Source organism: Nicotiana attenuata, unplaced genomic scaffold (genome assembly GCF_001879085.1).
Source record: "Nicotiana attenuata strain UT unplaced genomic scaffold, NIATTr2, whole genome shotgun sequence".
NCBI classification, from domain to species: domain Eukaryota; kingdom Viridiplantae; phylum Streptophyta; class Magnoliopsida; order Solanales; family Solanaceae; genus Nicotiana; species Nicotiana attenuata.
In genome coordinates this window covers 215,488-228,185 of record NW_017670546.1, presented here as the reverse complement: position 1 = coordinate 228,185, position 12,698 = coordinate 215,488, and the positions used below count along the sequence as shown (strand labels likewise).

The 12,698-nt window shown below is 41.4% G+C and overlaps 2 protein-coding genes across 2 annotated transcripts; one reads left to right on the top strand and one right to left on the bottom strand.

Moving 5' to 3' along the window:
• Nucleotides 1–5,385: 5,385 nt before the first annotated feature.
• LOC109240824 (50S ribosomal protein L25) lies at nucleotides 5,386–9,675 on the top strand. Its single transcript, XM_019407506.1, has 3 exons — nucleotides 5,386–5,872; nucleotides 6,988–7,117; nucleotides 9,058–9,675. The coding sequence occupies exons 1-3, from the start codon at nucleotides 5,471–5,473 to the stop codon at nucleotides 9,276–9,278; spliced, it is 753 nt and encodes a 250-aa protein (XP_019263051.1). The 5' UTR covers nucleotides 5,386–5,470; the 3' UTR covers nucleotides 9,279–9,675.
• Nucleotides 9,676–10,648: 973 nt separating this feature from the next.
• LOC109240822 (protein TAP1-like) lies at nucleotides 10,649–11,343 on the bottom strand. The gene is made up of 2 exons (XM_019407503.1): nucleotides 11,020–11,343; nucleotides 10,649–10,907 (listed from the first exon to the last, which is right to left on the bottom strand). Exons 1-2 carry the CDS (start codon nucleotides 11,279–11,281, stop codon nucleotides 10,834–10,836), a joined length of 336 nt encoding a protein of 111 aa, XP_019263048.1. The 5' UTR covers nucleotides 11,282–11,343; the 3' UTR covers nucleotides 10,649–10,833.
• Nucleotides 11,344–12,698: the final 1,355 nt, after the last annotated feature.

Here is a 12,698-nt window from a genome sequence, read left to right as displayed (position 1 = left end):
ATGTTATTCACAACAACTAGGAATCCTTCAATAAACACGGAGTTCACAACCAAGTCACGATAATTACATTATAAAGACTCACGGTCATGCTAGACACTAATGTATAGATACTCGTCACCATGCCTATACATCGTACTCGATCACATAGCAATTAGCAACAAGACTCAACTCCTATTCCCTCAAGCTAGGGTTAAACCAAACACTTACCTCGAAGGTTTACGGCCAATTCAATCCTTAAGCACTGCCGTTCCTTTCGAATTTAGCTCCAATTCAATCGTATCTATACACAATTGATTTAATATCATCAGTAATACTCAACAATCCAACCCAAATACCTAAATACAATCTTTCCAACATTCTGCCCAAAATTTGCAAAACCGACCCCGGGCCCGCTTGGTCAAAACACGAGGTTCGAACCAAAATAAATTCACCCATAACCCCACGAATCCAAAGATATAATTTGTTTTAAGATTCGACCCCAAATTGGGGTTGAATTACCCAAAATTCTCAAAACCCTAACTCTTCCCAAAACCCATGATTCCTACCTTGATTTCATGATTTAGGCTTAGAAACTCGCTAATTAATGAAGGAAAAGTAAAGAAAATAAGTGGGAAATTACTTACTCAAGTGGTCTTGAAGCTTGAGGGCTTTAATGGCTTCCTAAGGCTTGGGAGAAAAGAGGGCTCGTGATAAAAAGTGAAAAATCCCGAGTGTACTGTTTCTGTTCTTTTAAAAAAAATCACTGGACGACATTACACTACGCGTTCGCGACAGTAGGGTCGCGTTCGCGATGAATAGAAGTTGGCAAGCATCGCGTTCGCGGACAAGGGATGCAAACGCGAAATGAAAATATTGGGTGCCTGGAAAATTGGCCTACGCGAACGCGTTGGCCTGTACGCGAACGCGATGGGAAATGGGCTGGGAACTACGCGAACGCGGTCCGACCCTCGCGAACGCGGTCCGACCCTCGCGAACGCGAACAAGAAAAGAGGACTGGGCCCCCAGAGGTTCATATCTCTACGCGAACGCGGACTAGTGACGCGAACACGATGAAGGAACAAAATGAAGCATCGCGAACGCGTGAGGGGGAGTGCGAACGCAAAGAAGGATTTCACTGGGCAAAAATTGCAGAAAAATCTGCTACCATTCCAAGTGTAAAAACACCCCGAACTACCTCCAATTCACTCCCGAGCCCTCGGGGCTCCTAACCAATCACACACACTAACTCAATAACATCCTACGAACTTACTCGAGCGATTAAATTGCCAAAATAACATCAAAATTATTGAATCAAGCCTCAAAATCAGCATTTTTCTTTCAAACTTCATAAACTTCCAACTTTAGATATTTAGGTCCGAAACACGTCAAACGACGTCCGATTTCGACCAAACTTTACAGGAAGCGCTTAAACAATATATAAGACTTGTACCGAGCGTCGGAACCAAAATACGAGCCCGATACCATAGTCTTTTAATAAATTTTCATTTCTATTTTCCTTAATAATTTCAGAAAAACAATTTAACAGAAAAATCCTTTTACTCAGGTTCTAGACCTCGGATTTCGACTCTGGGCACATGCCCGAGTCCCATATTTTTCTACGGACCTTCCGGGACCGTCCAATCTCGGGTCCGGGTCCGTTTACGAAAAATGTTGACCAAAGTCAACTATAATCATATTAATATCAAAATTCTTCAAATTTTTCACAGAATTCACATATTTCAACATAAAAGCTTTCCGGCTACGCGCCCCAACTGCGCACGTAAATCGAGGCAATAGAAAATGAGGTTTTCAAGGCCTCGGAAGCACGGAACAGATGAGGAAACAGGTGATGACCCCTTTGGGTCGTCACATCCTCCACCTCTAAAACAACTGTTCGTCCTCGAACGGACAAAAGAAAGAAGTACCTGAGTCGGGGAACAAATGTGGGTAACGGCTCCGCATATCAGACTCGGACTCCCAGGTCGAGGCCTCAGGTGGCTGACCTCTCCACTGAACACGAACAGAGGGAAAACTCCTAGATCTCAGCTGACGAACCTGCCGGTCTAGAATAGCTACCGGCTCCTCCTCGTAAGATAAATCCTTGTCCAACTGGACAGTGCTGAAGTCTAACACATGCGTAGGATCGCCGTGATACCTCCGAAGCATAGATACATGAAAAACTGGATGCACGGCTGATAAGCTAGGTGGCAATGCAAGTCTATAAGCCACCTCTCCCACTCGATCAAGAATCTCAAACGGACCAATGTACCTAGGGCTAAGCTTGCCCTTCTTTCCGAATCTCATCACGCCCTTCATAGGCGACACCCGGAGCAATACTCGCTCTCCGATCATGAAAGCTACATCTCGGACCTTACGGTCTGCATAAGTCTTCTGCCTAGACTGAGCTGAGCGCAGCCTCTCCTGAATAATCTTGACCTTATCTAAGGCCTCCTGAACTAAATCTGTACCCAATAATCGAGCCTCTCCCGGCTCAAACCATCCGACTGGAGACCGACATCGCCTACCATACAACGCCTCATATGGAGCCATCTGAATGCTGGACTGGTAGCTGTTGTTGTAGGCGAACTCTGCTAAAGGCAAAAACTGGCCCCACGAGCCTCTAAAATCAATGACACAGGCCCGGAGCATATCCTCCAAAATCTGAATAGTCCGCTCGGACTGACCGTCCGTCTGAGGATGGAATGCTGTGCTCAACTGAACCTGGGTACCTAACTCTTGCTGAACCGCTCTCCAGAAGCGCGAGGTAAACTGCGTACCCCGATCCGAAATGATAGATATCGGCACACCATGAAGGCGAACAATCTCCCTGATATAAATCTTGGCTAACCTCTCGGATGAATAGGAGACTGCTACTGGAATGAAATGCGCTGACTTGGTCAGCCTATCAACAATAGCATCAAACTTCTTCCGAGTCAACGGAAGTCCAGTAATGAAATCCATGGTAATCCTCTCCCACTTCCACTCGGGAAGCTCAATCCTCTGAGACAAGCCACCAGGCCTCTGATGCTCATACTTGACCTGCTGACAATTCAAGCACCGAGCCACATGCGCAACAACATCCTTCTTCATCCTACGCCACCAATAATGCTGCCGCAAGTCTTGATACATCTTCGCGGCGCCCGGGTGAATAGAGTACCGAGAACTATAGGCCTCCGCTAAGATCAACTCTCGAATCCCATCAACATTGGGCACACAAATTCGACCCTGTAATCTCAAAACACCCTCATCATCTAAAGTCACCTTCGTGGCACCTCCACGCTGCACCGTGTCTCTCAGGACACACAAATGGGGATCATCAAACTGCCGATCACGTACGCTCCAATAGAGAAGAACGAGCGACCGTGCAAGCCAACACTCTGCTAGGCTCAGAAATATCTAATCTCACCAATCGATTGGCCAACGCCTGAATATCTAAAGCAAGCGGTCTCTGGCTGACCGGGATATAAGCAAGACTACCCATGCTGGCAGACTTCCTACTCAATGCATCGGCCACCACATTGGCCTTACCCGGGTGATATAAGATAGTAACATCATAATCTTTCAACAACTCTAGCCATCTCCTCTGCCTCACATTCAACTGCTTCTGCTTGAACAGATACTGCAGGCTCTTGTGATCCGTGTACACCTCACATGTCACACCATATAGATAATGCCTCCAAATCTTCAAAGCATGAACAACCGCTGCCAACTCTAGATCATGAACCGGATAATTTTTCTCGTGGATCTTCAACTGTCTCGAAGCATAAGCAATAACCTTGCTATCCTGCATCAATACTGCTCCAAGTCCAATACATGAAGCATCACAATAAACTGTGTAAGGCCCTGAACCCGTGGGCAAAACCAACACCGGTGCCGTGGTCAGAGCTGTCTTGAGCTTCTGGAAGCTCGCCTCACACTCATCTGACCATCTGAACTGGGCACCCTTCTGGGTCAATCTGGTCATCGGGGCTGCAATAGAAGAAAATCCCTCCACGAACCGACGGTAATAACCTGCTAACCCCAAGAAACTCCGAATCTCGGTCGCTGAAGCTGGTCGAGGCCAATTCTTGACTGCCTCAATCTTCTTCGGGTCCACCTGAATACCCTCTGCTGATACAATATGACCCAGAAATGCAACCGAACTCAACCAGAACTCGCACTTCGAAAACTTAGCATATAATTGACTATCTTTCAGAGTCTGAAGGACCACTCTGAGGTGCTGCTCGTGCTCTTCTTGGCTGCGAGAGTACACCAAGATGTCATCAATGAAGACTATCACGAATAAGTCTAGATATGGCCTGAACACTCGGTTCATCAACTCCATAAATGCTGCTGGGGCATTGGTCAAACCAAATGACATGACTAAAAACTCATAGTGCCCATACCGAGTGCGGAACGCCGTCTTAGGGACATCAGACGCCCTAATCTTCAGCTGATGATAGCCAGATCTCAAGTCTATCTTTGAAAACACCTTTGCTCCCTGAAGCTGGTCAAACAAATCATCAATTCTCGGCAGTGGATACTTGTTCTTTATCGTCACCTTGTTCAACTTCCGGTAATCAATACACATCCCCATCGAACCATCCTTCTTCCTCACAAATAACACCGGCGCACCCCAAGGAGAAACACTAGGCCTGATAAAACCTCTTCTCTAGTAATTCCTGCAACTGGTCCTTTAACTCCTTNTAGTATAATATGCTGGAGTTCAAGTATACTTATGCTGGAATTCCAGCATAATATACTGGCGTATTTTTCGGGTTTTGAACAGTATTTTCGCTCAGATTTATCTTTACATGAAAAGTGCTAGATTTCGATTACTTTTGAAACTGGGCTATTTTTGAACGACCACTTGTAAATCTGGCTATTTTTAAATTTCTCCCATAAATTTTATACCTTTTGACTATGGTTGTTGGGCCCGGGCACAGCCGGGCTAATCGTGACTAGTTCCAAACGTAAAAATAGCACGATCTAGCCAGTTTTCGGACAGATCATTCAAAAATAGCCAGCGTTTACCAAGTCAATGAAAAATAGCCAATATTTTGCTGCAACAGAGACCGGTCCAGCATAATATACTGGAGTTCGGTGCACCTGTGTATGAATTCCAGCATATTATGCTGGAGCTCCAACACACGGAAAGTTCCAGCATAATATACTAGAGATTCGAGCACTTGTGTATGAACTTCCAGCATATTATACTGGACCGGTATACTTTGCTGGAACTCCAGCATAATATACTAGCGTATTTTTCGGGTTTTGAACAGTGTTTTCGCTCAGATTTATCTTTACATAAAAAGTGGCTAAATTTTAATTACTTTTAAAACTGGGCTATTTTTGAACGACCACTTGTAAATCTGGCTATTTTTGAATTTCTCCCATTCCAAACATATCGCAGAGTTTTACAGCCCACTGGTCAGTCCAACTCAAAACCCTCGTTAAGCCCCTCCGCCCCATTCCTCACATTCTCTCGGACTCGATCACATTCAAAAAAACAATGTTGATCCGACGCGTAGCACTGACCACCTCCCTCCACCACTACCACCTACGGTTCTTCAGCAACTCCGCCGCCGCCGTTCTTCCAGACCCAGAACCGGAGTTCCCAAAACCGGACCCCAAATACGACGAAACCATTCACGCAATTGCACGCGCCAAATCGGGGAAGAACATCGCCGCAAAAGAGAGGAAAGCAGGGCGAGTACCGAGCATAGTGTTCGAACAGGAAGACGGTCAACATGGGGGTAACAAAAGGCTCATTTCTGTTCAGGCTAATCAGATTAGGAAGCTAGTTAACCATCTTGGTAGGTCCCATTTCTTGTCCAGGTTGTTTGATCTTGAGGTTCGCCCCGACTTTGACTCTGTTGAGGTTGTTGAGAAGGTTCGAGTTTTGCCCAGAAAGGTACTTTTTTGTTGTATTATCTTAGGTTTTGTTATTTTGAATTGATCTGCAGATACCGGTTTTGCCTACTCTTTGTTAGTGTGTGAATTGAGTTGAGTCAGGAAGAACAAGTTTTTCCAGCTCCGGGGAAAAGATTCATCTTCACATTTTCATACCTTCTGATATGTTTTTTTTTTCTTTTTGCTTCTAGCGTTTTACTCTGTGTTTCTGACTAAGCAGCTAGCGACAGCTTATCCCCCTAACCTTTGGGTTAGTCAAATTATACTCTTATTTAAATATTAAGTAGCTTTGAAGCTGGCTGCAATCTTATGCTTACTAGGTGTAGGGCACTGGTTATGACTGATTGAATTCACACACATTTTTTTTGGTTGATAATGGTAGTATCCAGGTCAGGTTGCACACACCTTGACTATTCCACCGGGTACACCCAGTACCTGCTGGCTCACATCAACACATGTATTTGATCACTCTGCCTACCAAGACTTAGGTAGATAAGAAGAATCACCTTTTTTCCTTTTTTTTGGGGGGGGGGGGGTCGTAATGAGAAATGGACTTGGTATCCCATGGTTCACTCACTTCATGGGCCACACCCCTAGATTTAGACCGAGTTTCACACACTTAAAGGGATAAAAGTGGAGCTTCTTGAGTTGATATAGGCTTCAAAGAAAGCAAGGTTCTAAATCTTTTTTTTGTGGATTATATTGTCCTATATAGGAGTTGATATTAGCTTCCATTGCAAATAGTCACTATGATGCCCCCATAAATGAAGCAGCCACAAGTGTGAAAGCAACAAAGTGCTTGTGAAAAACTTGCAAAACTTTCTATTTGGAAATATAATATTCACATTTAAAGTTTGATGATGATTAATGGGTTGTTCTTGTCACTAGTCTTGTGGCATTTCTAAAACAGAATGATGGTCGACAGTTGTTGCCACTGTGAGATATTTTTATCATCATGCTGAGATTTGTGGTATTTAGGTGGGTTTTAACTCCGGAATTGCTTGTCTTGGTTCAAAAGGAGGACCTTTTATAGAATTATGAAGCTGTTGGAGCCAAACAGAGCTTTACATGGCTTTTAGTGGCCAGGTGTGCTGATTTATCTATTTCAATGTTCAGGTTCATCTGGAAGCTGGTTCAGATGCGCCTCTTAATGTTACATTTATACGAGCTCCATCAAGTGCTTTATTAAAGGTTGATGTTCCTCTCGTATTTAGAGGAGAGGATGTGTCCCCCGGGCTGAAGAAAGGCGAGTAACTTGTGACTTGCTACATATGCTGATTTTACGATGTCTTTAATTTCTTAAGTATGCTGATTCGCGCGGGGATATATTGAAACAAGCTTATCATATGTTACACTTGCACCGTTTTTTTTTATTTTTTATTTTTTATCTCAGAGGTATAATGACTAGTTTCTTGAATTCATTCAATAGAAAAATTTACGGTTATTGATGGACATAGAAGTTTCTTGTCAAGGTAGAGCCCCAAGTGTGTGGTCTAACGGTCAATGAAACTGGAATAGACCATGGAGATCAGGGTTCAAATCCTAGTATAGGTTAAAAAAAATGTTAGGTTAATTCTTCCTATCCGTCTAAGCCTTGGGGGGCAAAGACAAGAAAACCCTACTATCCATCCCAGCTCCGACAATCTTGACCAAAGAGATACACTGTATCATCCATGAAAACACATCCTATCATTTTATTATTCAGGAGGACGTTCCAGTTAACACGATCGTAAGCCTTCACTATGTCAACTTTGCGTAGAACTCCAGGTTCTCCTAGCCGTAATTGATGATATGCCATTCATTTGTAGTCCCCTAAATCAATTTATCTATTGCCTCTTTAGTCTTTCAGCAAGTGCTTTTGCAGTACTTTTATAAATACTTCCGGTCAAACTGATCGGCTTGTAATCTCTTAATTCAGTTGCCCCTTTTCTTAAGGGCTAAGTTAATTAGAGTAATGAAGTTCTTCTCAGATCTTCCTTCAAGGTAGATTTGGTGAAACTTTCGAGTACCCCATTTCTAAAGATGTGCCAACATTTTTGGTGAAAAGTTGTAGTAAAGCCATCATGGCCATGAAGTTGTTCTCCAGCACTATCATTTATGGTGCAGTCCTCTTCCTCTTTGAAAAAGGCCTCCGCAAGCTGTCATCTTCTAGTAATATAGTTAGGTCCCTGTCATTCCACCTAGGCAGTTATCAACTGTAATTTCCACGAGGGCTTAGAAGGAAAACAATGAATTCTAAAGCAAAAGAGTTTAAGTTTAAGTGTTTCAAAATTTTTACCACACTTACAAGCACGTAATAACTCAGTAAGCCAATCAGATCGGTGTCTTTGCATGTAGACCAAAATTTTCTTAATGGAACTGATGGAACATAAATTTGTTTAATGATCATACAACTCACTGTTTTTTTCAAATATGTTTACGGTTACTTCAAAATTTATCCACCTTGAGTAGTAAGTTTGGTATTGGAGAGTATACATCAGTTGTCAGGTAATAACCTGATTAAGTGATTATAAGCTCAGATATACGACTAAAACCACAAACTTTAACTTCCCTTTTACCCATCTAACTATAAAAAGTTATTACAGAGATTGGAGTAACTAAAAGAGGGATAAAGTATAAAGAGTAGATCTGATAAAAGGATGCTTCTTTTCAATTTTTAATAGCAGTAGGCCAATTGATGCCTCTCTCTCTCTCTCTCTCTCTCTCTCTCTTTCTCTCTCTCTCTCTCCTCTTAGTTGTGCTTCAGCACATGAATCCAACATCTGTTTGAGGGCGGAGGGCATGAGATCTGTCAGCTAATATATGTTTTCTTGATACTCTGAGAAAGTGAGCTACATAATTAGTGCTTCTCTTAGATTGATGATCAATTTCAGAAAGACAGTACACCTTGCTGAATTACAAAATGATGACAGGAAACAAGCCATATCTATCTAGGTAAGTGGTGACAAAGAACAGGCTTTAAGCATGAGGGACAGTGAGCGAGGTAGGATAAAATGGTATTGAACCAGACAAGGTTGGCAGAAGTGTCGGCTAGTCAGTTACAGATTACGTGACTTCCATATGATGATTCAGTCTTAGTGACCTCATTCCGGATAACATCCGAGGCCATAGTCATTACCTATGTGCTTGCACTTTCTTTTTCTTTTTGGATTTTTTTTATTAATCATTAGTTAACTCATGTGGCAGGGTCGTATTTGAATATTATCAAGAGAACGGTAAAGTATCTATGTCCTGCGGATGTCATCCCTCCTTACATTGACGTAGATTTAAGTGAGTTGGATGTTGGCCAAAAGTTGGTAATGGGTGATCTGAAAGTTCATCCAGCTTTGAAGCTTGTCCAACCAAAGGATCATCCTGTTGTCAAGATTATGGGAGCAAGAGTCTCTGATCAAAAGAAAGCTAAATGATTTTAATTGAAGCACTTGTGTGAAAGCTTATTATGAAAGGATTCCGCAGCTGGGGACGTTGGCATTGGTAGCTGATGTAAGTTATCCCATGATCGTGTTCATTTGTGCTAGTTATGTAGGATGATTAGGTGATATTATCTTAATTTTTGGAATCTTTATTAGGAATGATTTTATTCCCTTTAGATGAGTATGTTGAAATTTTTGGGAAACAAGAGGGAGCCCTATGAGTTAAAGCGGCTTCTCTTCTCGAGTGTCATCAGTAACTGAATTGTACATCAAATTGCTAATGTCCAAATAATTTTGCACTACTGGGCTGTGAATGTGAAACTTCATGACTTTCACTGTGCAGTTGCGGCATCAACTTTATTAATATAATGTCCTTTTCTTTTTCTTGTACATATATATTTTTGAATATTTTCTAATGATCGTTGCAAAGACGATATATAGGTCCTAGTTAAAGACTTGTGCGAGAACCTTTCATTGGGAAAGATGGGCAGATTGTGGATAAACTATTTTTGGTTGACGATTTCAATCTTTTTTATCCTTCTGCGTCGGCAGATAAGTATAAGTTCCACTTATTGCAACGTTATAGAACCTTACATGTGATTTTAACTTCATACAGTTCCTTTTCCAGTTGCACGGTTTTATGGATGATATCAGCTCCTAGCTGATCTAAACAAGGTCATTTTCTCTATTGAACATATGTTTAAGTTTGGATTGTTTTCCACAAATTAGTACTGTTTTTGCTTCTAGGCAAGTTATCATCTGATATGTTCAATTAGACTCGAGTCATGCCAGCCTCGACAGATCCAAGAGTATATACTTTAGACAATTCTTCTTCTTCTTTTTTTTAATTTAAATAATGAATTCACTAAGCAGATATAGGATAATATTGGGCACCATTTTCAGTTAAAACACCTCAATTTTTGTAGTGGCCATCACGAGCACTTCTACTTGACAGAGCCAGGGGTGTCCAATGGAGACTTTACACAGCGACCATTGTATTTTTAGGTTTTAGTTTCCTTTTGTCATTTCTTTCTTTGAAACTACAAGTACACGCTTCATTTCTTTCTTTGACACTTTTATACGGTATGAACTCGTGACCTATAGGTCACACGGAGACAACATGACCGTTGCTCCAACTTGTTAGTTCATGATGATTGTTATTATACATTGAAACTACAAGGTGCTCCATTTGGGTGTTATGTGATGGTACGCAGTGTTCTGGTGCATGCTTCATTGCTTTATCGTCTGATGAGGTTAGATGTTCGCTTGATGGTTGTCAAGCTCGTCGGGTGGTGATCACGATCTTCCAATTTTGGGTCGTGACATTTGTACATGTAGAACAATAAGTTGAACACTGCTAGAAATTCATAAACTGAAAGATAGAACTTTCATATATTTGAATGTCATAAGATCACATTCACAGCACACAGTATTCAGCCTAGTTCCTCCATGAGGGCAACAATAGAGGTGAGCATTTATTCTTAGCCTCCAAAATTATTGATATTATTACTAGATACTACAAGTAGAAACATATAAGAAACCAAGTTCATCAAGCAGCTGCAGCCTTTGTGGCACAGTACTTGTCACTGCAACTAGCCATGCATACTCCAAGCTTCTCTCCATCTGAAATATTAAAAAATTAATTAGTTATCACAGTGAGCAAACAAAAGGAATTTTCATCTTGTATATGTACACACACAGAGGTGGAGCTAGAGTTCTAGAGAGAGAGAGAGACCATTTAGGATCATGAAGTTCTTGCATTGGCTCAAAGCACATCCAATATTACAAGCATAATTTGCAGCATGTGTTGATGAAGAAGGAAGTTGAATGGCACATTTTGCAGCACAAGCAGGGAGACATATCTGAGGTTCCATAATACAATCAATGGCTTTGTCTTTAATGCAGTCAACAATGCAGCTCCCATAATCTCCAGCCATTGATCCCTCTACTAAAATTATAAGCATTAATGCTATTGCCATCACTTTTTTCCCCTCCATTTTTACTGATGCACTATAGTCTGTTTTTTGGCTTAAATCTTGATGTAAAAAGTAGGGGTTCCAAGGTACATTTTATAGTGACTACTCCTATTTGTTTTAGATTTGATATTAATACTTATTACGTGAACTAACCAACCACAGCTACAGGATCATTTGTATTCTGTGAACCAGATTTTTAGCTTCTTTTGGTATCAACCACCTGAAATTATGCTCATTGCAACATTAACAAAAACCGCGATGGTATTTTCTTGTTCCTGAATGGGTCTGTTTCATCTTTTTAGGTATATGCTCTACTCCGGGTAAAGATCCGCCCGATTTGGATTTGTACATATAGGACAAATGCTCCCATTACCATTTCTTTTTGTATTTCTTTTTTTTTTTCCAATTCATTTTATACAAGATTTCTTAGAGTTGAGATAACTTTGCTTGACAATTAGGATCTCTTTACAAAGAAAAAATATATAGCAATCATAGATATCTTACCAATCCAATTGGGTTTTTTCTAAATAGAGCGTGGATACTTCATTTTTTTAGTCCAACCAAGCCAACCATAAATTATTCTAATTGAATTATTCTCCGTATAATAGGCGACCATTTCGCGCGGTTCGGGGGGCACTTGAGTCAGCCGCCGGCGCCCGACACCGTCTTGACCCCCATCCAATTTTTGGGCCAATTCCCCCTTCGTACTACCAAAAAATGAGATTCGGCCTAATTTCCTGAATGGTTAAATCACAAGCACTTTTCCAAATATGTGTGACAAAACGCAGTAGGAGAAATCAATATCGACTAACATTTAGAGCTTGTTTGGAAAAACACCTAAGAATTGGATTTAGTTGTAATTGAGTGTAATTATATAGTTTGACATGTTCGCCAGGTAATTACTTAATCAATATGGAATTGAGTGTAATTGACAGGGTGTAATTATATTGTCACGACCCGGATTTCCCACCATCAGAGTCGTGATGGCGCCTACTCGTGGTAGCTAGGCAAGCCAACTTAATTACCTTTCCATCACTAGCAATTATCTTTAACAGTTTATAACATCAATATAGAACTTAAGTCTAATAAGAACAATAGCGGAAGTCTGTCTTAAAAATGGTGAATTTAAAACACGGAATAGTCAAAACAACCTCTACCCAAGAATTGGTGTCACATTACTCACGAACCACTAAGAATAAACTAAATACAAAGGTCTGAAAGAAATATAACAGCTGTCTGTCTCGAAACAAGGAGGCAACAGTCTAAAAGAAAACAATGAGAAGAGACGCCGGGCCTGCGGACGCCTGCAAGGCTACCTCAGTCTCGTGAATACGAATCGCCTGCTTCTGAACTACTGCTGCTGCTGCTCCTCAAAACCTGGACCTGTGCAAAAATGCACAGAAGTGTAGCATCAGCACAACCAACCCCATGTGCTGGT

What these genes read in the sequence shown, in the direction of transcription:
- LOC109240824 (XM_019407506.1), top strand. Translation starts at nt 5,471, where the DNA reads ATGTTGATCCGACGCGTAGCACTGACCACCTCCCTCCACCACTACCAC. An exon ending in TTCGAGTTTTGCCCAGAAAG is followed by an intron (nt 5,873 to 6,987) that starts GTACTTTTTTGT and finishes TTCAATGTTCAG; the next exon opens with GTTCATCTGGAAGCTGGTTC. An exon ending in GTCCCCCGGGCTGAAGAAAG is followed by an intron (nt 7,118 to 9,057) that starts GCGAGTAACTTG and finishes CTCATGTGGCAG; the next exon opens with GGTCGTATTTGAATATTATC.
- LOC109240822 (XM_019407503.1), bottom strand. Translation starts at nt 11,281, where the DNA reads ATGGAGGGGAAAAAAGTGATGGCAATAGCATTAATGCTTATAATTTTA. An exon ending in GAACTTCATGATCCTAAATG is followed by an intron (nt 10,908 to 11,019) that starts GTCTCTCTCTCT and finishes TTAATATTTCAG; the next exon opens with ATGGAGAGAAGCTTGGAGTA.